General features: G+C 34.1%; 4 protein-coding genes across 4 annotated transcripts; 1 reads left to right on the top strand and 3 right to left on the bottom strand.

The window, feature by feature from the left end:
• LOC133675812 (protein NUCLEAR FUSION DEFECTIVE 4-like) lies at window positions 1–5,626 on the top strand. Its single transcript, XM_062097307.1, has 3 exons — window positions 1–451; window positions 3,963–4,876; window positions 5,031–5,626. The coding sequence occupies exons 1-3, from the start codon at window positions 143–145 to the stop codon at window positions 5,503–5,505; spliced, it is 1,698 nt and encodes a 565-aa protein (XP_061953291.1). The 5' UTR covers window positions 1–142; the 3' UTR covers window positions 5,506–5,626.
• A 42-nt stretch (window positions 5,627–5,668) lies between these two features.
• On the bottom strand, window positions 5,669–7,549 carry LOC133675821 (uncharacterized). The gene has a single exon (XM_062097316.1). The coding sequence runs from the start codon at window positions 7,427–7,429 to the stop codon at window positions 5,963–5,965; it is 1,467 nt and encodes a 488-aa protein (XP_061953300.1). The 5' UTR covers window positions 7,430–7,549; the 3' UTR covers window positions 5,669–5,962.
• A 1,032-nt stretch (window positions 7,550–8,581) lies between these two features.
• LOC133681886 (receptor-like protein 7) lies at window positions 8,582–11,932 on the bottom strand. The gene is made up of 3 exons (XM_062105075.1): window positions 10,741–11,932; window positions 8,744–10,668; window positions 8,582–8,656 (listed from the first exon to the last, which is right to left on the bottom strand). The coding sequence occupies exons 1-3, from the start codon at window positions 11,930–11,932 to the stop codon at window positions 8,582–8,584; spliced, it is 3,192 nt and encodes a 1,063-aa protein (XP_061961059.1).
• A 6,182-nt stretch (window positions 11,933–18,114) lies between these two features.
• On the bottom strand, window positions 18,115–20,709 carry LOC133681027 (probable serine/threonine-protein kinase PBL15). Its single transcript, XM_062104112.1, has 5 exons — window positions 20,227–20,709; window positions 19,646–19,781; window positions 19,265–19,401; window positions 19,054–19,177; window positions 18,115–18,789 (listed from the first exon to the last, which is right to left on the bottom strand). The coding sequence occupies exons 1-5, from the start codon at window positions 20,647–20,649 to the stop codon at window positions 18,338–18,340; spliced, it is 1,272 nt and encodes a 423-aa protein (XP_061960096.1). The 5' UTR covers window positions 20,650–20,709; the 3' UTR covers window positions 18,115–18,337.
• Window positions 20,710–25,607: the final 4,898 nt, after the last annotated feature.

Below are 25,607 nucleotides of genomic sequence, written 5' to 3'. Positions count from 1 at the left end.
GCCACGTAGAGGTATTGAGAGACGCGATTTCTCCAACAATTTAGAACATTCGACGACAAGGCCATCAGGCTCCAACCGCCGCTGCAACTTGTTATCTCCGGCGTCTTTATTTGGAGCTATATTAATAGCAAAGAGAGTGTCCATGGCAGGACAGTCAAGGAAGTGGATGATATTGGTGGCAACTGTATGGATTCAAGCATTCACAGGGACAAATTTCGATTTCTCTGCTTATTCATCGGATTTAAAATCCGTTCTCGGGATCTCTCAGGTGCAATTGAATTACTTGGCTGTTGCCTCTGATCTTGGAAAGGTTTTTGGATGGTCTTCAGGGTTGGCTCTCTTGTATTTTCCATTATGGGTGGTTCTTTTCATGGCTGCTTTCATGGGGTTGTTTGGTTACGGTCTTCAATGGCTTGTTATGAGGGACATCATCTCCTTGCCTTATATCCTGGTATGTTCTCTCTTGTTCTTTCTCTAACATGAGATTTATATATGGCAATAGGATCTCTGTTGTTTTTATGGAGTCGATTTTGAAACCAATCTTATGTTTCAAGATTGTTTCTATCTTTCTTGAACTTGCGTCTCAGATTAAGTGGTATGATTATCGAGGTTGCGAGTATAATGACTCTAATGCTGGGTTTTTTGTTTTAATTTCCATTTATGGGTCTTAATTTCTTGAAGATGCACTACAAGTTTCTATTAATAGCCGATAAGTTGCCTAGTTCTTCCGTTGCTTGCTACCCCTGCTGGAATACCTACTCTCTCCTGATCGAGACGGTGACAATCTTCTGTTAATCAAAATTCAAAATTGATAAATGTATTTTATTCCCTTTTCAGTTCTCGTTTTCAAGAATATTTCTCAAGAAAATATCTCATATACTTTTTTGAGAAATAAAATACCTGAGTGGCTGCAGAAAGATGGAGTATTAAGGTTGAAATGGTGTATTTTTTTTAAATTTAATTTTTTTAAATTATTTTTTATATATATCAAAAATATTTTTAAAAAATTAAAAAAATATCATTTTAATATATTTTTAAATAAAAAACTATTTAAACAGAAACTAATATCACATTTCAAACACTCTTATATTAAAATTATTAGGTTTTGCTTTTCCATTTCTACGTAATAAATTTATATTTGAGGCATGTTTTTATATTTAATTTATTTTGTTATACTCTTATTTACTAGATATTAACAACTATTCTGAAAATAAATCTGAAGTAATATTCATTATATATTAATAAAATATGCGTGAATTCAATCTCTGATGTGAATATTAAAAGGAAACACAAATAAGAAGTGTTTATTAGGTCGAATCGTAGTCCTCCACGTGGCTCTCTACTTTCCAGAAAGAGTGCTCTCAAATATTTTAATATGTGTAAAATGCCAGGTAACATGCGTCATCGCATCTCTTTCGCCTTTTCTCTTTTCCTCGATATAACCTTGTCAAATTAATTATTGAAAATAAACAAAAAGTGAATTATTGGCGAGTTTAAATATAAAATATTAATAGAATCATCGAGAACGTCAAATAATATATTTTTAAAAAATAAAAAAACAATATTTTAATATATTTTTAAATAAAAAATATTTTAAAAACCTAAGTTATATAACCTTAGAGGCCAGTGTCAAATAATTCTTGTTAAATTACTATTTAAGTTATTTAATATTTATCATGTGCTTGAATTTCAAATTGAATAGAAAAGAAAAACACGAGAATACATTTATTGTTAAAATAATAATAATAATAATAATAATAATAATAATAAAAAGAGTCTCCAGCCCCTTCCTCTTTTTTCAAGGGGGAACAGGCGTAGTGTTTTTGATTTCATATCATCATGTCAACAGCAATTATTTTGCTTTTATCTAAAGTCGAAAATAGACACAAGTACAAAAGGGAGCCGTCGATTTTTATCAAGATTTCCACCTTACAAGTTAATCACGGTCCAACATTGCTTGCCTTGTCACTTCTGGAAAGCAATCATCAACCTTTTTACTTTTTGAATTCTTTTTTCAGATGTTCGTGGCCAGAAAATTTAAACAGCGGATATTATTGGTATTGTGTAAATAATTGTTTTTTAAAATATTTTTATTTAAATAATATTTTTTTTATTTTTTAAATTTTATTTTTAATTTAACAATAAAATGGAGCCATCCTTTTGGAACTTCAATCATAAATTTATAAATTAGGAGTCCCAGGTGCTACCAAATTTGACTATTGTTCGAACCACAACACCAGCAAAGAAGCTGAAAGTCCAGTCTGATGTCTGAGATTAGATAATCATATCATAGGCCATTCAACAGAAGTAACTAGAAATTATTGCTGGATATTGAAAGCACTTGCACCTACTGTACTGGTCCTGCTGCGTCCATGTTACGACATTGAGCTTATGACATTTGTTCTGGTAATTTGAAAAGAAGGGAAATTGTTTTGGGAAAAAAGCGTAGTAGAATCCCATCTACAATGTTTTGTTTATATACGAAAACCATGAACTGTCTCAAGTGTTGATGTTGGACAGCATGTTGCCTCTGGTCGATATCCATGAAAAGGAGCCTCTGTGTTCTCCAATTTAGATGTAGAAACTCTCTCGAACCTCATTATTCTTTTCTTCCTATCTGCCACAAATTTTCTACCACATACTGCTGATAAGAATATTGCACCAAATGCCCAACAACAAGTAGTTGTCATAGAGATTGTTTGTTTGCTTGTCTAGCTGATTTTGTCTTCTTGTCATCTTTCCTCTCCTTGCTTTTGTGGCGCCTGGCGGGCTATGGTAGATTTCATATCTCCATTGGTCCTTCCCTTTCCTTTTTGATTTGATTTCCCTTGGCTGTGCCAAAACATGAAAAATATCTATACCTGGTGGCTACTATGATTTCTGATGTAAATACTTGATAGGGTGGCACGTAAATCCCATCATGTAAAACACTAGATATGATGAATCAAAGTTGTTTTTCCTCTAGTCTATTGTATGTGATGGCATGTTTTAGATGAATATGTTTAGCTGTCTTTATGGAAGGTGATACACGAATATGTGCCTGTCTTTAATTAGAAATTCTGTAATCTGTACTACGAATGTTCTGTTTTCTCTTTCAACATAATTTTTCCTCTTGAAGTTTTTCCATACTAATTTATTTGACCTGCTTAAGGGGACCTTGCCTTTACTTTTGAAAAGGAACTGCTTTTAGAGTTTCTTCATGTTATAAACGATTTAGCACGCGCTTTTCCTTTTTAAGTAGATTAAAGGGGCACGTAATTAGTCCTGTAGCACCACTTTCCATTGAAAAGCAGAGGAGGGGAGCGAAATTCTCCATTTGGAAATGTAGCCTTGTTGATTAAAGCTTGATATTGCAAAGTAAAAGATGAACTCTAAATATATGTATCTCTTTATTAAAAAAAAAAGAGAAGAAAGCAGAAGGAAAAGACGATTTCAACGTGCAAGTAACAAGTAAAAAAAAGGGAACTCTTTCCTACTCCTATGGATTTCTCTTCTTTTTTGTCTTTTCCCCTCTTACGGCAGTGAGAACAGGACCTCAACCCGATAAAGAGAAAAATAGAAAATGTTTAGCTGAAAAGAAATTGTGGCTCCTCTGTGCTTGTTCTTCAAGATTGTGAAATTCTGCAGTATTAAGAATTAAGATTCAGAGTCCTCTGGGTATATATTTGGAGTGCTGTTTGTGGCATGGTGTTGTGAGAAAGCGCAGTTATCTAAATAAAATAGAGAAACAATGCAAGTCTGTTGTGGACAGAAAACAATGTCAAGTATAGATGCTTAGGCTTCGTTCGCTGTTCTCACTGTAAATGCATTCTGTGTTTCAATGGGGAATAGATATAGGATTATAATTTCATTGTAGTATTTGATGAAGTATAGTAGAGTGTACTTATATTTTCCTAAATTTTCTTTTTCTAAAGCCATCCATCATCATAAAAACTTTCTGATTAGTGCAAAATTGTTTGCAGGTGTTTCTTCTTTGTTTGCTGGCTGGATGTAGTATTTGTTGGTTCAACACTGTATGTTTTGTTCTTTGCATCCAAAATTTCCCAGCTAACCGGCCCCTAGCTTTATCTCTCACGATAGCGTTCAATGGTGTGAGTGCAGCCCTATACACTCTCGCTGGCAATGCAATAGATTCATCATCAAACGATATATATCTTCTTTTAAATGCTTTTATTCCCCTCATCACTTCCTTTGTATCACTGATCCCCATTATTCGTCAACCATCTTTAGACCCCCTTCCTCCTGATGGAGTCCGCCGTGATTCCCTTATATTTCTAATATTGAATTTCTTAGCCATCCTCACAGGAATTTATCTTCTTCTCTTTGGTTCAAGTTCATCTGATGGAACGAGAGCTCGTCTACTCCTTGGGGGAGCAATTTTTCTACTAATTTTCCCATTATGTATCCCTGGTATTGTCTATGCTAGAGAATGGTTTCACCGGACCATCCATTCTAGTTTCAGCATTCATGGCTCTGGCTTCATTCTTGTGGATGTTGATGATCTTGAGCTTCACAAAGAGCTCATTACCCGTGAGTCGAGTTATCATGAAAATGGAGATGAAACTATGTATGAAATTAAAAGGCGGAAAAGCAGTAGTGAAAAAGAAGGGTGCTGTGATTCAATCGTTAAGAAAGATCGATTAGCAATGCTTGGGGAAGAGCACCCTGTGTCGTTGCTGGTAAGCAGGTTGGATTTTTGGCTATACTACACTGCATATGTCTGTGGGGGTACCATTGGCCTCGTGTACAGCAACAATTTAGGTCAAATAGCACAATCACTTGGACAAAGTTCAAACACTACAACTCTTGTAACTCTCTATTCATCCTTCTCCTTTTTTGGCCGCTTGCTTTCAGCAGCACCAGACTACATACGAGCGTAAGTGATCGTACATTGTTTTGTTTCTAAACTTCTAATTTCAGCTGCATCTGATTGCATAAACTATGGTGCCTTCACCTCGAGCTGCAAAATCCTTGAGATGTTGCAGGCCTAGACATTACGTTAAGCTAAACAGTAATGATGTCTTCTGCAGGAAGATGTACTTTGCAAGGACCGCGTGGCTAACCATTGCCCTTGTGCCAACCCCAATAGCCTTCTTCTTGCTCGCTGCATCAGGCAATGCAGTAGCATTGCATATAAGCACTGCATTAGTTGGACTGAGCTCCGGGTTCATCTTTGCCGCAGCAGTTTCAATAACTTCTGAGCTATTTGGGCCAAATAGTGTAGGTGTCAATCACAACATTCTTATCACCAATATCCCAATAGGATCACTTGTTTATGGTTTTCTAGCAGCTGTAGTGTATGATTCTCATGTAAGCTCTAGCCTAAACATCATCACTGACTCGGTGGTGTGCATGGGAAGGCAGTGCTATTTCTTAACGTTTGTGTGGTGGGGATGCTTATCGGTGTTGGGCTTAACTTCTAGCTTGTTGTTATTCTTGAGAACCAGACATGCCTATGACCAGTTTGAAGCAAAACGTATTTCGAGCATGACACCACTGTATTAAGAGGTTGCTAAGATTATGGCGTGGTTAGGTTCAAGTAGACAATGGGAGGCAGAAGTTGTTTAGCTGTATCAATGTTTACTTGTACTAGCTACCTGGGGAAAAAAAATTTAGTTTTGCAGCAGAGGATGTTCTTTTTTATCAAAGATTTTGATCTGAAACCAAGTCAATCAAATTTAACATTGGTAGTCCACAAGATCATGAAGATGATCACCTCACAGTTTGATTGTTTCCTTTCATTACAAGGTTTATTGAATCTGAAACTACATGAAGAAGGATAAATCTTTTTTCCTGTCTCCTTAAATGATCCTAAATGATTTTATAGAGCAAACCAACTCAAGCAGTGTGTTAAATGCATAACACACTGCTTGTTATAAAAATAATATTTTTTCCTGTAACAATAGAATGAAAATAAAAATAAAGATGTAAAACCAAAAGAATAAATAGAACTATAATCTAACTAATCATAGGTGCAAAAGGTTTCATTTTTGATACAGAGAAATAACCTCTCATATGCCAGTGCCATCTTACGGGCAGTGAACATCGAAGCAGCGTATTGCCGGCATGCCTTTCCTCTTTGAGCTAGTCTTCTTGATCCTTCCATCGCCACAGCTTCCAAGGTCTCCAATAATGATTCCACGTTTGGAGAAAACATGAAACCAAACTCATCATCAACAACAATGGTGCCCTTAATACTGGGAAATCTTGATGCCATAACTGGCTTCCCACTCATCATTGCCTCCATGAGTGTAAGATCAAGGCCTTGGGGTCTAAGTGTTGGGTTCACAAAGATATCAATGGAGTTATAGAATGCCTTCAATTCAGATGGATTCATAGATCCCAAAACCAAGACTCTAGGGCCTAATTCTTTGTATCTTTGCTCCCACGGACCTGACCCTGCCACAATTAAATAAACATCGGGATGTTCTGTCATGAACTCGGAAAATGCTTCATAAAGAATTGGATGCCCTTTATCTTTCACTAATCTTCCAGCCACACCAAGTACTAAACTAGCATTAACTGGGACGCCAATTCTAGACCTAAACTCGTGGCCTGATCTCACGTCTTCTCCAAAATCATCTTCATCCACACCGTTGACAATTACATGAACTCTTCTTCTAGGAATCTGGTACACATCCCTAAGCATCTCACCACAACTATCACTAATAGCAACATGATGTTCATATTTCTTGAAAAACCTTATCTCATCGAGCACTCTAGGGACAAAACCTTGGAGACTTTTATTGAAATAAGGAGTGATGGCCTCATTTGGTTTTCGTGCCAAGTCCTGGAAAATACTTGATTGTAAGCCTTCAAGAGCTATACCATGCCAAGAAACTGCAAGATTTGGAACTCTGCGAGCTAACCAATAAGGCAAAGCCACGCTTTCCGAGTGAACCACATCAAATGGTTTTGCACGCTGATTCTCCTCTTCAAATTGCTTCCATGCTTTGCTATGTATCCACTTGCCCGGTTCCCCTTCATGAAAATGAATTTGTGGATAAGATATTACACTGGCATGAGAAACGGATGGGCTATTTTCATCTACAGGAGAGGTGAAGATATGCACTTGATGGCCGCGGTGAGCTAGGGCAGTGTGTAAAGTGTAGGCATGGCGTTCCATGCCACCAGGGGTTGTGCCAACAGGCCATTTGCGAGAGAAAACAGCAATCTTGAGCTTGACTGGAGGGGGTTTATTTTCAATGAAGGCAAGACGGTTCCATGCAAATTCTGCATTGCGTAGATCACCTGACCAAGGCCTGGCATGGTTGGCTATTAAGGTGGTGCAAATGGAGGTAGTTGGGGCATGGAGGAGGAAAAGGGCTGGGATAGTGAAGAGAACAACGAAGAAAAGTGTGGTGCATAGATTGGATTTAGATTGAGAAGGGATGGCATAAGGTTTCTTGGGCTTGTTGTGGAAGGCCATTTTTTGGTTGGGACTTGCTAAAATGTTTCTTTTGCTTTTGGTGCTTAATAATTTGCAAAGATTAATGCATTCTAAATATTTATGCTGAAAAGTGAAGGAAAGTCTTGTGGTGATGTGGTCACGCTCTTAAGCAAGTGCATGTTGTTTTCTTTTCTTCTCTTTTTTATTAGCCAGTGCAGTTCTCACGCCTCCTCCAAGAGAAAGAGGATTCTTCTTGTGACCATAATATGTACTTGTTTTTATTGGCAGTTCATATAATATTTGCAGGGCCTGGGCGAATTTACTCCATGTGCTACGTTTTGTAATGTTGAAGCCTCCTCCACTCCCTTGGCTAGCTTGTATCTTCTGCCATTCTTAACATGTTATGGTCAAGATTTACTGTGTAAATGTCCTGACTGTCACTTTTACTTTAGTTTCATATCTGTTAAGCAGAAAGATAGAACTTGAGTTTGCCTCGAAGAGGGATAATACTATCTCAATATATCATTCTATATTTTTCTTCTTTTTATTGAAGCTTTACCCATTTTCTTTAGCCAGTAGACAAGTCAACTTTACCTATGTTAGGCCATCAGCAGAAGACCGGATCTAATTTTCATGCAAAGTCAACCATTGTTGATAGTTTAACGTAGACGCCTTCCCATCTTGATTTTGAACAAAGCAAGCTAGCTAGTCACAATTTCTTCAAGGCGGATTTCGGGTGATTTGCGATGCACGAAGTTCTTTTAAATGCTATGCTTTTTGGACTATGAGACCTCTTTTCATTATCTTAATGCTAGATCAGTCATCAATTTAAGGCACTTGCAAGTGATCTTTGCTTGGACTCAAAGCACCTTGATTGCAACCTCTGCTTTCTTTACCGAAAATGGTGCTCATAAATATGGTTGGAATATTAGGGCTTAGATCTGAAGCAATGGTTTATGATGTTCACCCCAGCTTCCCAAAGCTCTAAGCCTTCAGCCCAACTTTAATCCACTGAAAATAACAAGCGAAATATTGAGATTTTTTAGGTCTGAATCCCAGTATCATTAAAACTTAAAGTGGCTTAAGTTCATTGAGATTTTTCCTGTCCGGTCCACTGGAAATGTAGTATGATGTTTGAAAAGGAGTAGTATGTTGTTGTAATGGATTGGAACAAATAATAAAATCGAAAGTCTACCCTTTATCATTCATTGAAGCGTAACGTTTGCTACATTTTGGCATGGGATTCGCTTCATTGCAATAGCATATCTGCAGGCCACAATTCTGGGACCATCAAAACTACTGATGTATATATGTATAAAATCTTCTTCTTCTTCCTCTTCCCCTTCCCATCACAAAGATATTAATGGCAACAGTTCCTGCCACAAACCCAATATTTAGGCCCATTCCACCTCCACAGCCAAATCCAATCCAATAGTAGTTCCAATCAATACCCCAAGTGCCATTTCCACGGTCGGCATTCGGCTCCATTGGAGGCAATGCATGAGAGCAGGTCTTGGTTAATGGAGGGCCACATAGTCCAATATTCCCTTCAAAAGCAGCTGATGTGAATGTCCCAAACTGATTGCCTTGCGGTATCTCTCCCACGAGGAGATTCTGTGAGAGTTTTAAAACTGAGAGAAAGGTTAATGTGGTGAGTTGTTGAGGAATCGCACCTGAAAGTCTGTTTTCTGACAGGTCCAAAGAACCAAGCTCCTTGAGTTTTCCAAATGAAGAAGGAATCTGGCCTGTGAGATGGTTATTTGACAAGTTGAGTACATAGAGTAAATCAAGATCTCCTATATTTTCAGGAATCTCACCCTCGAACAGATTGTTGGATAAATCAATAGAAGTGAAGATTGTCAAGATCTTCTCCAACTCCATGTTAAACCCTTTGTTTACCAATGTCACAGAGTCTTTGTAATAGAATGGAGTTAGCACCAAATAGCTATATCTGAGAACTTGGCTAGACTGTGATTTCTTTTCCTGCTTCATCATCCCCTTCCAACTCTTGAACCATTCAGACGACAAATTGCCCCGGAATTTATTGGAAGCTAGATCAATTATTTGTAGCAGAGGGAATGAAGTTTTACTGGGAGAATAAATGATTGAACCGCCAAAGAAATTGGACCGCAAGATAAGGACTCGTAGCAGGGGCAAAGTTTCCAACCAGAATGGGAAAGAACCATTCAAGAAATTGTTGCCAACGTCTAAAACTTCCAAATCTCCACAGTTGGCCAGTGATCTTGGCAGAGGCCCTTGTAAGTGATTTTGATTGACATCGAGAGTTCTCAAAGTGCAATTATCTGCGAACCTTTTTGGCAGGATTCCATGTAGTTCATTGTTTCGCAGATTTAACACCTTCAAGAAACTATTGGAATTACCCAGGCACTCTGGAATGGAGCCATTGAAGTGATTTTTAGACAGATCTAGGACAAATAAGTTCCACGTCTCGCACATTGAAAACGGAATTTCTCCATTGAAGTGATTACTTGATAGGGATACGAAACTAGCATAGGTCAGGTTTTCGAAAATCCTGGATGGTAAGGAGGATGAAAACTGGTTGTGTGAGTAATCTAAGTGGATGATGGAAGGTGATGGCATAAGGAAGGGTCCCTGCAGCAAATTGGAATGAAGATCGAGAACAACCAAGTTACCAGGAGAAAGATTTGGAATTGGTTTGTCAAAACCAGATAGCATATTGTTAGATAGGTTTAGATATACCAGATTCTCGTTGCCTAATTTCCAAATCCATTTAGGTATTTCACCCTTGATTTTGTTATTAGAAAGGTCCAAATGAAACAAGTTCATCAGGTTTGTCAGAAAACCTGGAATTTCTTTTAAGTTACAGGAACCCAAACCGAGCTTTCCAATATGAGAAAACAAGGTTGAATTGACACCACTAACCTCAAAGGAGAAGTTATTGCCAGAGAGATCGAGTGTAGTAAGCTCGTTAGTATCTTTGATCATCTCAAAGTTTATGCTGCCATTGAACTGGTTGGAAGAAAGCCCCAGGACATTGAGCCCTCTTATTTTGAAGATTGACACTGGTATTGGACCCTGCAATTCATTTTCACTCAGGTGCATCTCCCTCAATAGGGAAGATGAAGCATTCTGAAATTCTTTTAGCTGTCCATTAAGCTGGTTCTGGCTAAGATCTAGACTCCTCAGTAAGGGTTTCGTGAAAAGAGCTGGAGGGATCATTCCCTTCAATGAGTTGTTCCTCAGGTCGAGAACTTCAAGATAGTTCAGCCCATTCGCATAAGACAAAGGAATAAATCCTGTAAAATAGCTGCTATGAATATAGAGATTTTTATTTTGTTAAACTCTACCAAAGACAAGAAGAATGGTACCTGAGAAATGATTGTGGGAAAATATCAATCCAGTGATCTTTTCTGATAAAACCAGAGATGGAACTGGACCACTGAAATTATTTCTTCCAAAATCAAGATAACGAAGCTCGGTGAGATTTTCAAATGAGGAAGGAATTGATCCGGAAAAACTGCATTGAGAAATTTCTAAATCTTGTAGGAAGACAAGATTAACTATAGAATGTGGTAAATTCCCCATAAACATTGTTCCTGAGAGGTTAATAACTTCAAGTCTGCTGCCTGAAGGGAACTCTGCTGGCAAAGTTCCAGTGAGATTAGAATTGTAGGACACATCAAGAGAACGCAGAGTGCGCATCAAGAACAGACTATTTGGAAAAATTCCATACAACCCACAATAGCTTAGATGCAAAGTTTTCAAAGAAGAAAACTTGGCTAAGAAGTCAGGTACTCTTGATGAAAAGTTGTTTCCACTTAGCTGGAGATCAGTGAGTTTCTCATGTTGTAAAAGAGAAGGGTGCAATACCCCAGCAAGATTACAATTTGACAAACCCAAGACACGAAGGTTAGGAAGTTTTGTTGACAGGACCGCCCACAACTTACTCTCAGCCATGGAGAGGTCTATTCCATCAAGGTGGAGCACCCTCAGCCTAGTAAGGTTTTCGACAAGTGTTTCAATATCTGGATTTTGGAGTGTTACAGGTTCCTCTAATCCAAACGGATAAGAAGAAAGATCAAGAGATACCAACTTTCTAAGAAATGAAATTTCAGCTGGAACTTGGCCAAAAAAGCCTGACCATGAAAGGTTGAGATGAGTCAAGCTCGAAAGTCTACTAAATCCTGATGGAAAGGGAGAGGAATACAATTCATTTCCCGCTATGCTGAGATACTGGAGGTGATGAAGACTGAAGATACTGGTAGAGCCGTTGATTCCACTAGTAATGGAGCTATCGCTGAGGTCTAGACCGACAACATAACCAGTTTGAAGGTCACAAGTCACACCATCCCACAAGCAGCAGTTTTTTGTTGGAGTCCAAGACAGAAGCTTCGAGTCAGTTACAAACTGAGGATCAATTGACAATTCTTGTTTGATTTGTAGTAGTACTGACCTCTGGTGCTCAAGACATTGGCTAGAAACAATGGAAGAAGGGAAGTAAATTCCAACAAAGAGTTTTAGCAGGCAATATAAGCAGGTGTGCATAAGCGAATTGCCCATTTGAAATTAGTGTTAGAAAGGGGATGAACACATGGAAGGTAAGGGTAACACAGTTATATTACAATATGCTTACTAGAAATAGTGAGGAGAAAATAAAGAGGGGATTCTTCCTTGTTGCTGCACAAGTCATTCTCCTCTACCTTGACAAGGGACGTCTTGTACCACTAGATGACTTGGAAAAATATTGGAGACCATCGCCTGAGTGCGTGAGCCTTGAGAGTCTGAGCCTCTCAAACGGACTGATATACAAAGCATCATTTCTTCCTGTTCTTTCTTTTTTTATTCCCCGGTATTTTATAATAGGCTTTGTTCTTATGAATTAATTGGCAAATCTTTTTCGTTGTCCCAGAGGCGCATGTTAGGCTTTTGAAGATATGTGCATAATTCTGTTATTTATTTATCAATCAGAATTTTATAATGGCATTTTATAATTTTATTTAATTATACTCTTAAAATCATTATCAAGAACTAGGTTTCCAGCTACTTCACTGTTTATAATGGCATCTTCCCTTTTAAAAATAAAAACTTCACCTTTCCTTCTCTTTTTTATTAAATCCTCTCATGGCCTAATCAAATGAGATTAAATTTGAAATTACGCTAGAATTATCAAATTGAAAGATAAAGGATAAAAATATAAAGCAAAAAAAAATACATCGTCAATCCTAAATTTACAACAATTTTTATTTTAGTCTAAAAGTTTTTATTTTTATTTTTTAGTATGTGAGATTGAGATAGGAGAGAAATTCACCAAGAAACAATGAAGAGAGAAAGTTGTTGTTTGTTATGATTTAGACAATCAAAATAAATAAGCTTGGTTTGAAATGGTTCCATTCAACGTGAGGAGTTCAATGATGGTGTTTTATGACCTTCATCTTGCCAAAAAATATATCAATTATTGGGAAGTTTTGTGATTTCAGGTTATTTTAGAATTTTGTAATATTTTAAAGCCATAAATGAGTTTATTAAGGTTTATATGATAATTTTTACTTTTTTAAATTGAAAAATGATTGAAATGACTTTTTTTATTTTAAAAGTGAAAACCTAACTTTCTGAAAATTTTCTAGCCACTTCAAGTGTTCAAATACTAGGAAGTAGGAAATGTGTCATTGCCACGTCAAACAACATGTCGTTTGCTTTAAAAAAATTATAAATAAAAAGGGGCAATCAACATGTCATCCACCCCTTGTTGTAGGGGAAAAAAAAAATAAGCTTTAGCACGAGGGACTAGGTTTCCAGACCCAAGCATTCTTGGGCTTGGGTAGTTGGCTATGTACAAGGGCTTAACTTGCTAGACAGGGGCGGAGCCAGGGAGGGGCTCGTAGGGGCCCCGACCCCTGCAAGGAATTTTTTTTCCAACCCCTTCCTTTATGATATTTATAATTTTAGCTTAAGTAGTATAGTAATTAAAATCTTGGCCCCTCTTAATTTTATTTTCTACTTCCGCCATTGTTGCCATACCCATCAGGTTCTGACATTCATCTCTCTCTCTCTCTCCCCCCCCCCAATTATTTTTTACAATTTTTTTTTATTAATACCCCCTCTTTGGAATGTATTTTTTAGTTTATATTATTTTTTTATTTATATTTAAATTAATACCTCCTCTCTCAGATTTTTAAATTATTTAGTTTAACTTTTTTTTTAAATAATACTTTTTTTTAATTTTATAATGTTTAAAAGAGATTGTTGTAATTTATATTTATATTTATATTTTTTTCATTTTATATTTGATATAAATAAAGTGTACTATATAATGTATTTAAAAAAAAATCATTTGTCTTAATGATAAAAATAACCTCTAAGAAAAAACAAAATGCATAAATTCAAAAGAAAAGCGGGTGTTAAATATTTGCATAGTCAATTATCTTTTGCTTTTAGAAGAAACTAAATAGTGGATTGTGCTGCTTCATGGGTCCGAACTAATATTTGTGTAAAATGTTAAAATGTCGCAAGTGTATTTTAAAGAAAGAACAAAAAGTTGGGCTCATGAGAAAACCTAACAAAATTCATTGCCTTTTTTCATTTAAAAAAAAATGTCATTTTTACATTTTATAAAATAAAAAATGGTTCATTCAAGTTAATCCAAGTCAATCAACCAAACTCGAGACTTGCTACAGGTTGATCCTCGGGTTTGGCTTGAAAAGTATATGATAGATAACTTTTAAAACTCGTGGCACATATTATTAGAACGGAAGTACCATACATGAAAAAATAGAGAACTTCAATTCTTAACAAATCAAATGTTGAAAGATGAAATTAAGGAAGAAAAATCAATTACATTAAAGAATCTATAAGAAAAAAAATAATTAAAAGAATGAGGGTAAAAATCAAAATAAAAGTTAGAAGTTGATAACAATTCTTTGATTGGAGGGTTAAATTAAGAACACAAAAAAATTAACAAAAGGACAAAAAAATAAAAAGAATGAGCGCCACAGTATAACCTTGAACGGGTTGAAAAGGCTGGTTTTATTTTAATGACATGATAAAAGAATTAGCAACGATGGTAAACAATTTTTTATTAAAAAAATGGCAATGATAACTTGGAGAAAATCCATATGAAGCATGTAATTAAATAAAAGAAAAGAAAAAAACCTCAATTTAAGCAAACCCGATGCTACGTGATAAACATATAAGTTTGGCAATAAAAGGTGAATAATCTCAGGTTAACTCTTAAAACCTATAGCCTTAATAAGAAGATTGAGATAACTTTATAAATAACCTATTTAAACCCAACCCGACCTGGTAGTTTGACTTGTGACTGAGGCGATTCAGGATCTAGACTAGGTGGGGTTCCAACAAAAATAGAAAAATGATTGACCTGGTCTAATATGATCAAAAAATAGGGTTAACTTGCAACCTAATTAGCCTGGACAAACCTATTAAAAACCATTTTTTCTTTTTTTTTCTTTTTTTTTAAAATAATATCATTTTTATATGTTTATAAAAAAAAGAGTTGACTTGGGTCAAACAACCTGACTTGAGTCAACCCACTTAACTCGTGTCTTGCCCTAAATTAACTATCGGGTCGGGTTTAAAAGTTATTCTATAAATAACTTTAAAAACTCGTGACACAGATCATCACATCGGAAGCACCATCCATAAGAAAACTAAGAAGTCAAGTCCTCAATAAATCAATTGTTGAATTATAAAATTAAGGAAAAAATCAATTACACAAAAGGATTTAAAATAAAATATAACAATTAAAAGATTAAGGGTGGAAATAAAAAAAATAAAAGACACGAGCAATTCTTTGATCGGAAGATTAAATTGAAAATAAAAAATATTAACATTATGAAAAACAAAATAAAAGTATGAGGACCAAATTAAAAACAAAAAATAAATAAACTTAGACTAAAAGACAAAACTAAAACCCACCGGAATGTTGATAAAGGGAAAAAGAAAAAATTAAAAATTAAAAGAAGAATGACAAATTGAAAAATATTATAGATAAAAAAAATTAGAATTGAAGACTAAATTGAAAAAAATACAATTCACAAATAGGTAAAGAAAAAAACTCAAAAATCAAAACAATAAGAAACAAATAGGAAAAATAAATATGCCAAATTGAAATTGAAAACAAATAAAACTTTTATAAAATGATCAAAAATAAAAATAAAAAATCAAAACAATAATGATTGAAATTGAAAAAACAAACTAAAAAAGAACAAACATGTATTTTTTTTTGAAGAAGAGAGAAAAGAATAATAATAAAAAAAAATATCAACCAGTAACAAACCACCATACATAAAACCATACACACCGCTATTAATGGAAGATAACGCAACAACACATCCAATGACATAATAGCTTGTTTGGTCACTGGAAGGTGTCATGTATGTCACCTAAAGAGATTGACACTTTCCATACAATGACATGGTTATCATACTTTAACAATTTTATTGAATAAAAAAATAATGCTTTATAAGAAAGAAGATAAAATTAACTGCCATGCATAGAAGATTCACTACAAAACCTATTTAAAAAGATTTAAATACCTTTAATCAATGTTTCATCTCTCCTTCACTAAAAGAGCAAAGATAGTTTTATCTATACAAAGAAAAAGAAAGATGCAAAAATACCCTTAGCTAACAATTTTTTTTTTTTTTGAAATAAGAGGTAATTAAGTAATTTAAATGTTTAGAAATTATAAAAAAAAATACCCAAGATTAAAATACTCTCAAACCCAACGTTCCTCGATTTGGGGAGATGGTGTCCAAAAAAACACAAATTTACAAACCTTGAAATTACAACTAAACTGTAGAAAAAATCCTGATTTAATAAATTTTGAATATCAATAAGTCTAATGCAAATACTATACACTCTTTAAATAGAAAACTAAATTGACCATATTAACTAATAAATATGAGTTAAATAAAATTTTCAAATCTAATTAGGAAAAGAGTCTAAAAATAAATAGAAAATAAAAAAAACTCAAACAACAACTTTCTGACCAAATTTGAAAATGAAAATAACCTCAGTGAATGCTATTCAACGAACTTTTTTATAGAATCAAGTCTACATAAGATGTTTGTAAAATTTTAATTTAATATAATAATTGAATTAAAAAATATACACACACCTAACTTATTTGAATATCTTTTTAAATTTAAATATGTTGATCTACTTTATAAACATTCTCTTTATACGTTCAAATGTTAGATGATGAAGAAATATAAACATTGCAGAGCATAGTTTTAAAATTCTGGCTCGGCGGGTTAATTTGGGATCTGGCCGACTTGAAACTAGAACCGGACCGGGTTAAAGAAAAAATCTAGTGTGACCTGACGGGTTGACCCGACAAGACCCGGTAAAAATCCAGTTGTAACCCATTGATTTTTGTTTGTTTTTTTACTAAATCGACGTCGTTTTGATTTTTTTTAAAAAAAATTGACCCGGTGACCCGGTCAAAACCCGAAACCCTGGTCTTGGACCGAGCCGGCCACCGAACCGGGTCTAAAAACTATATCTCAAAAATGATACTAAGCACGTATATTTATGTTCTGTGATAAATATCAGATTTTACTTTACAGGAGATAGGTAGTAATGTATTTTGGCCATGCACATATACCGTTTGCATATTAAATATGTACCCAGGCGTATGCCTTAACTGTCAAATGTGTCCCATTAATACACACACACACACACACTAATAATTTACACTTAGCCTTCTAATTTATTAAACATAAAAAACATCTTTATATTTTTTTAATTAAAAAAATGATACAATAAAATAAATTCATAATATCAGTTTTGTAGCACTGTATTAGAAATTAACTTGGAATTCTTCCCTTGTAAAGAAATAGTGAGGTGAATAATTAGGGGTCAATTTTAAGGAGACCAAAGAGGACAAGAAATTAAGTAATTAAGGTGTGAGATGAACCTAACACTTTGTTTTTTTTTTTTAACCTAACACTTGACTTTGAACAAGACTGTCTTTCGTGAGGTCCAAGATTATTATATCTTGAGCAAGACTCTCCATTAATATCTTTTTTTTTTTTTAGTAAATTATTATATTATAAGTACCTTTTTTTTCCTACTATAAGATACTCCAAATGTGTGGTAGATTACCGTTTGGTGGAATAGAAAGATCTTCTTTCTTTATTTTATTTTATTATTTTACCGTTTACCGGAAAAGTCAATCCCATAGACAAGAATATCATCACAAAAATATCATTCTTCATTGCCAAATGCTTTGGGAAAGAGAATGGTAAGCAAGTAGCCGTCCTCAAAGCTTATGGTGAGGAAAACCTTCATCCCCCCCCCCCCCCCAAAGAGTTGTTCCTCGATTTGGTGACATGGTGTCCAAAAAAAAACTCACTAAACTTGGAATTACATCTAAACTATTGGAAAATTTAATAAATTTTGAATATCATTGAGTCTAATGCTATACATAACTCTTTAAATGGTAAATGGCCTAATAAAATATGAATTAAATAAAATTCTCAGACCTAATTTTTGAAAAAGAGTATGAAAATAACTGGAAAAAAACAACTTTTTTATTGAATTAATTCTACATAAAATGCTTGTAAAATTTTAATTTGATCTAATAATTGAATAAAAATATATATATGTTTCTATTGATAAATTCATTTAATTTGTCTGGGTATCTTTTTAAATTTAGATATATTGTTTTAATTTATAAACATTGGATGATTAAGTGATTATCACTACAAGGGCAAGAAAAGTGAGAAAGATGAAGAAATATCTCAGAAATGATACTAATTACATATTTATGCTCTATGATAAATATCAGATTTTACTTTAGGTAGTAATGTATTTTGGCCATGGACATATACCATTTGCATATTCAATATCTACACAGGTCGTATGCCTTAACTTTCAAGCGTATCCCATTAGCATACACACACGTACTAATAATTTACACTTAGCCTTCTATATTATTATTAATCATGTTTTCTTGCTTGATGTAATAACTGGAGCTGATTTCCTATAACTTGCACCTCTACCTTCCAACCTTCCTCCAGAGGAAACTCCATTTCTCGTAGCAGATTTTGTTGATGCTTGCGATTGCCCACAAGCCACAGCCATGTCCTTGTAATGTTGTAGGGCTTCAAGAGTCTCGACAATGGATGGCATTTTGGGCCTGTCTTTGGGGTTTAAACTCACGCATTGTCGTGCTAGCAGGGCCATTTGCTTCGCTCCCTTGACAGAATACTGGCCTGCAAGTCTTGGATCTATAATACAGCGCAACCTGCGACTGCTGGTCAGGTAAGGTTTTGCCCAGTCAATGATGTTTTGCTCCCTCTTTGGTCTTGATTTATCCGTTGCTCTCCTCCCTGTAAGCAGCTCTAGTAGGACCACCCCAAAGCTAAAAACATCACTTTTTGTTGTCAAGTGTCCTGTAATACATTCTCACAGGAGCCATTATCAATGGTCAGATTTCACATTAATTGCTACGTCATAATACACATTCTTGATATATTTTATTAATTCAAATCTATCCATGATGGCTAATGCAATTCAGATTCTCGAATCGGGCTTTGAGCCCAATAGTCTTTAGCTTTCTCTAGAGCTACTGACAGACTTGTAATGTTTTGTCTGGATACACATCACAGAACCTGTCTATTATGGGCCCAAGAGAAAGCTTTGAGGCAAGAAAATACCTGTTGAGACATATTCAGGGGCAGCATATCCATAGGTCCCCATCACTCTGGTGGTAACATGCGTGTCTGATCCTTCAGGTCCCATCTTTGCGAGTCCAAAATCTGATAATTTAACCGTAAAATCCTGACAGCAGAATCAAGTAGAAAACCTGACATGTCAATGATGTTTATCCACCAATCTGAATGAGAAAAGAAAGAGATGTTTACGCACAGAATCTAGCAACACATTGGAAGTTTTGAAGTCACGGTATATGACAGGCTTCTCAGCGCCATGCAAGAAGGCTAGCCCCTTGGCTGCTCCTATTGCAATCTTTAACCTCGTGCTCCATGGCAAGGACACTGAAATCCCTGTGATGGTCAATGAATGAAACAAAACCAAGTAAATAACCCCCCTCATCGTCTTCCTGAATGTTTCTCTGTACACGGCCCCATTTCTTTCATTTTTACCAATGAAGTAGAATCAGGTCAAAGGTTTAGCCTTTTCAGAAGACTTTTTCCATATGAAATAGTCAGATTGAATTGCACAAATTAGAAAGTTGATGTAAATCATGACTCGAAAAATAAATATGCAGCATAAAATTGATCGACTCACTTTTAAATAAGTGATTCTCTAAACTGCCTCGAGGCATAAATTCATAGACAAGAAGTCGTTCTTCTTCTTCACAGCAATAACCAATCAATTTAACCAAATTTGGATGCCTAAGTTGCCCTAAAAATATTACTTCCGCCTGCAATAAATAAAGAAAACTCTGCTCAATCAAACTTTATTGGATTATTACTTGGACAAGTCTTGTGTGCAAAAGAGACTAAACATGATTAAAGACTAGATAAATAAATATTATTTCTTCAACAGAAATGAATCATAAATCTGCAAATAACATCACAGCAAAAACTGCTTTTCATCATGTTTCCCAAACAACCATAGAATTGAAGTCGTCTGGTACTGCTCTGTGCATTCCTGTTCCCATGATCATATCCAGGTACCAAATTCAACGAGGAACAGGTGAAGGCCCACTATGCAAAGAGTTGAGAAAATTAAATTAAAAATACCATGCATGTAGCCGGAAGTCAATATTTGTAAGGATTATAATCTCCCATTGGTCATGATATATATAATAATGAAAATAATAGTGTTATTCATAAAACAGTAAGGAGAAAATTAATTATGTTTACCAGCCATTCACGGTGACCTTGCAGGCCCTCAATGTCAAGAAGCTTAACAGCAACAGCCTGAGCCTTCAAACCTTGCCTCAAATTATCATCTACATAACCCTTATGCACTGTCCCAAACCCACCCTCTCCCAGCAAGAAATTGCTAGAAAAATTCTGTGTTATGGCACGTAACTCACTCAATTGAAAATCAAACAAGTCAGGCCCAAAAGATTGTGCAAGATCCTCATTAATACGTGTTGACGAAGAACGGCTAAGATCAGAGAATGACAATCTTCTGAATGATGGTGCCGGAGCATTGATGTTCTTGGAAATGTCTGATTTTGATGTCCTACACCTGCTGAAGTTGCCAAAGAATGTTTGGTCTTCAACTGAACAGCAATATTTAGCTGTGAATGGTCTCCATGGCTGTGAAGATTCCTTCATTGCTAGTGAATTAGTAGTATAGAAGATTTTTGTGTGGTATGGAGTGGTGGGTGTGTTCGCTTTGTAATATAAACAAACTGCGGTTTTATTATCTAAAAGCTAGAGTTGATTAAAAAGATAATAGAGAGGGCATTCTTTCTTCAACTGCTCTAACCACTCTACTAAATCGGGTTATTTATTCTGTGTTATCCCGCTTAACACTAATATTTCTTTGAATTTGCTTTGTCATCTACTGTAATGTCCTCATGCAGAAAAGTGTCGGTATTTTATTATCTTAATGGCTGTTGGCTGCAATTCATTGTTGCAACAGTAGCCAGATGTCAAGGGGAGGAGTAACAATGGAGGTTACCCTTGTGGGCTCATAGATGCACCATTTGGAACTCCAGTACCAACAATTCATTGCATGGCTAAATGCTAATAAAATTAAGATACCGGTTCATGGCTACAGCAGGCCAAAATACGAGCCTGCAGGGCATTTAAGAATTTAGAACCCTGGCAAGCACTGCAATAACATCCCAGTTACAAGTTCTCTAAAATGATAACACTCCTAAAATGGCGTCTTGGCTTCAATTGAGAAAGAAAACCCCATTTCTTGGCGTCTACCTATATGCAAAATGATTTGAAACATCTTGAGGGCAACGTCACATTTTCTTTTCTGAATTTTGGCAAGGAAACAACAGTGGTTATGAAAATATTTGCAGTTCACGTATGGATTTTCAATTTCAGTGCAAAAGCCCAACTGCCCACAGAAACTGGATAAGGAAACGTTGTTTTGGATAATTAAAAAGGAGATAACTTCACCACTTGTCCACCTAACAGAATGTTTGCATATGCATATTTCAAAACACAGAAAGCAGGCAGGATATGCATGAGTAGCTGAAGTGTTTGAGAGTGATGAGCGGTGCAATCTGGTTTCTTAAGCACGAAATATCATTGGAGCAGTTGAAGTTGAGGTATGAGATGATGTCTGCATTTCTTATCTCTTTCTGCTCCACCACAGCAACAAGATAAATGCGTTCTGTCATGCTCCATACCCTACTGATCTTCGATGCTCTCCAAAAACAGTGTCATGCATTCTCTTACTCTGGGTGTTGGTGCCTCCTAACTTGTTTAGCGTTATGATCGATAAATCATAAACAAAATTTGTGTGCTTGATGTGAACCCCAAAAACAGGCCCCTTTTCCATTAAAACAAATATGCAATAATTGATATTTGCAAAATCAGCTTCTTGTCTTCTCCTCCTTCTTAAATTGTTGTCCGTAATTTAGATTCATTCCTCACTCTAATTGTTTTTTTATATACAGAAAAATTCAATTTTACTGATACAAACTAATCAGCTTACATTTTTATTATAATTCTCATAAAACTCGAAACAAAGATTAATAGAGAAACTAAGATTGCAATCAAATATTGAAGCTTCTCTCGAACAAGTGATATTCAATAATTTCATGACTTGAAATCTAAACATTATTGTAAATTTGTTCCTCAATCCACCGTAAGTTCTTGAACAAACTTGTAGATATAAATAAAAATAAAAAATCTCAGTGATTGAGGGTAAGAAACTAAATTATATAGATTTAAATTCATAATTATTTGAATTCTTGAAACTAGATTTGGAGTTATTAGAAAGAAAGAGGAAACGGAAGAGAAAGACGGATTTCTACTAGTGCCGCCATGAATATCAAATGGCTGAGAGTGATAGATCATCCTTGCCTCCTTCATTAATTCGAGGCACCATCTTTTTTCTGTAAATTTTAAATCAGTACCAAAAAAAAGGTGTTGGGGCAGCTGGTGTTGGGTTCAGCCATGGCCAGTTTTTGAGCTATTAGCCCTTGTTCAGGAATGCGTACAAACAGAAGTTTGTAAAAATTTTAAAAAAATATATTTAAATTTTTTTTTGAATCTTGATGTATTAATATTAAAAATAAAATTTAAAAAAATAAAAAATATTATTTTAATATATTTTAAAAAACAAATAAAAAAATTAGCTTTATTTTTTTATTCATTCGAGAATGTGAATTCATGTAGCTTCTATGTGGTGTACTCATGCAGAGGCCCGAGAGTGAGTTTTTAAGAAAAATAGTTGATGAGACTATTAGCATTAATTAAAAAAAAAAACTAAAACGCCTTAGTGTATATATTATTATAGATAAAAATAGTAAAATAATTATTTTAATTTTTTAAAATTAAATTATTTAACTAGTTATTAAAAGTAAAATAATCTTTTCAATATTATCTATTTATCATTAATATATTGTTTGATGGCAGATCATTCCTTTCACATTTAAATGCACACTACAATAATTTAAATACTCTTGAAATCATTAAAAAAAAAAATTATATGGTCTGAAGGCTTTTTGATCTTTTAAAACTTTAGTTGAATAGTGAAATGATTATATTTTTCTTAAAAGCAAAAAAAAAAATTGATGTCCAGGGTTTTTTTTTCCTTTTATTGTGGTTTTTTAGTTATAAACGAGGGGCAATTCAGTCTTCTCATAAATATAAAAGTAATTTTAAAAAATAAAAATGGTTGGCATTTGTTACGCACACGCCAACGAGTGAGAAGTGCCTCGTACTATTTGGATGGTGCATGCTGCTTCCCAACAATCAATCATTGTTATACACGATGATGTTGGAAAGCGTCGCTCTATTCTATTACTAGTGGCCAAATGCGCGTGTATGGCGGAGCAACAATTAGACTTTGATGGGTTTTTTTTCTTTTCCTCTTTTTTTTTAAATCATTGCCTCAAAATTTATGTCAACCTTTTCAAAAAATATGTCCCTTCATTTTGTATTTGTATCAATTTGATCTTTATTTTTTTTATTGTTATTTGTTTTTCTTATGCTATTTTAAGATATTTTTTTAATTTTATCTCTTATTCAATTTGATCCTCATTCTTTTTATTGTTATTTTTTAATCATTTTCTTGATTTTTTTTTCAATTTTTCCCTCAATATTTATTTCATTTAATTTTTTTATCCAATTTGGTTTTTATTCTTTTGATTGCTATTTTTTTAATTTTTTATCGTTTTCTTGATTTAATTTTTTTTTCAATTTAGCCCCTCATCATTCTCTTTCATTTAATTTTTTGTATCAGATTTGGTTCTTATTATTTTGATTTCTATTTGTTTTGTTTTCTAATTTTGGATGATTAAGAATTTTTCTTCGCGGTCTTTTCATGTTTGTCTTATATTGGGTAAAACCGATATCATGACCCGAGTTGCAGGTTTCAAATATTAGATTAATTTCTCTTTGGTTTTTTTAAAAATTGATTTTTTTTTCAATTTTATTTTTTGACATTAAGTTATTGGGGTTTAAACTTCATAATTTTTTCTATTTTTCTTTATATGAGGTTATCCCAACCTCATATAATAGGACACGTGTTAGTTGAGTTGACTCTTTTTTTATGATCTCTTTACATTTATTTTTTTTCAATTTTACTTTTTATTATTTAGTTTTTTTAAGAGTTAACCTCCGTTGTTTCATTCAATCTCTTCAATATAGGGTTATCCTAATCTCACAATTAGATTGTGAATTTGGCATATTAACTAGAGTCAAGTTTTTTTATTCTTTTTTAAAATTGATTTTTTTTTTCAAATTGTCCTTCAACATTTGCTTTCCTAGTTATTAAACTTCAAATTTCTTTTATTTTTTCTCTCTATGAGGTTAACTTATTATCATTGAGTTTTTCTCTTTGTCATCAAATAAGATTTTTAATACTTTTTAAAATATTTAAAGAGTATTTTTTTTATAATATTGAACAAACATTCATTTTTTAAAATAATTGGTTTTTTTTTAGAGTTATATATATTATTAAATTAATCAAGATTATAAAACTTATTTGAATCAATATCCCGGATTTTTCTTATTCCTTTAAAAATATTATCATTGCTTGGACATTTTTTTTTTAAATTTGATCAAGTCCATAGAACGAAAGCCACCTATCTAATACCATTCTATATAGTTTCTTTGCATACAAGAGATGTTGCGTGTTAGGTTGTGTCAAGCCTCTTCTCCACCCCCCCCCCCCCCCCCTCTCCAAGGACCACAGGCTTTGATTAGGCATATACTCCATTAAATTTCTTAATCACAACTAATTAATACGACTAGTTTGAGGATTGAGATGATGGGGGCGGAATTACAACAAGATATCAACAAACACCAAAAAAAAGAAAGAGTAAAATATCAATATGTTCAAATTTACTTTTTGAATAGCTTTACAGTGTTTTTTTATAGGATAGAAACAATAATTTAGACCAAAAAACAAAATTAGAGTTCTAAAATATAATGGAAAATAATTTAAAATCCAAAAATAAACTATAAATGTAAAAAAAAAATCTTAAAAAAATAACAAAAATAACCTCAAACAATACTAAATCTGAGACATCGAAGGATCCAACAGGTAATAAAATCCTTTTTATAAGATAGCTGGTTGTAGAATCACTTTAAAAATAAATCAAGTATGATCTGATCACTATCATAGCTTGACATGAGCATGTCTTCTCTAATTAGTACACAAATATTTGACAAGACATCTGTCATAGTCTGATTTAGAACACTGTGTGAGAACCCAGCTACATCAGGAGATCTTCTCGACAATGAAGAAATCCTCTTGATATAGAAAAGAGAAAAACTCAAAGTCCCAAAGGTAATGGGAATGAGCTGTGATAATTAAATTCCAAAGCAAAGTTTTCAATAAAGTATCCGAGCCATTTCGATTTTTTTATTGGTATAAAAAGTCTTGGTATCATAGTATTTCTTCTTCCATGGCACAATTAGTATTATAATATATTACATTAAGCATAGTAATATTGATAAAAAAAAAACTAAATATTTTTTTAAAATAATTAATTTGTTTCTCAAAACTAATTTATATATACATATATGAACGCGTATGGCCCCAGGAAGAGAACCGGCCCCACGATTGAAAACTCGAACAAAATGCCGAAAGCATGAGC

This window comes from Populus nigra, chromosome 1 (genome assembly GCF_951802175.1).
Source record: "Populus nigra chromosome 1, ddPopNigr1.1, whole genome shotgun sequence".
In the NCBI taxonomy this organism is placed as follows: Eukaryota; Viridiplantae; Streptophyta; class Magnoliopsida; order Malpighiales; family Salicaceae; genus Populus; species Populus nigra.
The sequence above is the reverse complement of the archived record's forward strand: the minus strand, read 5'-3'. Positions and strand labels throughout refer to the sequence as shown.

What these genes read in the sequence shown, in the direction of transcription:
- LOC133681886 (XM_062105075.1), bottom strand. Translation starts at nt 11,932, where the DNA reads ATGGGCAATTCGCTTATGCACACCTGCTTATATTGCCTGCTAAAACTC. An exon ending in TTCCCACAATCATTTCTCAG is followed by an intron (nt 10,669 to 10,740) that starts GTACCATTCTTC and finishes GCTATTTTACAG; the next exon opens with GATTTATTCCTTTGTCTTAT. An exon ending in CTGTTGCCATTAATATCTTT is followed by an intron (nt 8,657 to 8,743) that starts GTGATGGGAAGG and finishes TGTGGCCTGCAG; the next exon opens with ATATGCTATTGCAATGAAGC.
- LOC133675812 (XM_062097307.1), top strand. Translation starts at nt 143, where the DNA reads ATGGCAGGACAGTCAAGGAAGTGGATGATATTGGTGGCAACTGTATGG. An exon ending in TCTCCTTGCCTTATATCCTG is followed by an intron (nt 452 to 3,962) that starts GTATGTTCTCTC and finishes AATTGTTTGCAG; the next exon opens with GTGTTTCTTCTTTGTTTGCT. An exon ending in GCACCAGACTACATACGAGC is followed by an intron (nt 4,877 to 5,030) that starts GTAAGTGATCGT and finishes TGTCTTCTGCAG; the next exon opens with GAAGATGTACTTTGCAAGGA.
- LOC133681027 (XM_062104112.1), bottom strand. Translation starts at nt 20,649, where the DNA reads ATGAAGGAATCTTCACAGCCATGGAGACCATTCACAGCTAAATATTGC. An exon ending in AGAGAATCACTTATTTAAAA is followed by an intron (nt 19,402 to 19,645) that starts GTGAGTCGATCA and finishes TGACCATCACAG; the next exon opens with GGATTTCAGTGTCCTTGCCA. An exon ending in CCCTGAATATGTCTCAACAG is followed by an intron (nt 18,790 to 19,053) that starts GTATTTTCTTGC and finishes AATGTATTACAG; the next exon opens with GACACTTGACAACAAAAAGT.
- LOC133675821 (XM_062097316.1), bottom strand. Translation starts at nt 7,429, where the DNA reads ATGGCCTTCCACAACAAGCCCAAGAAACCTTATGCCATCCCTTCTCAA.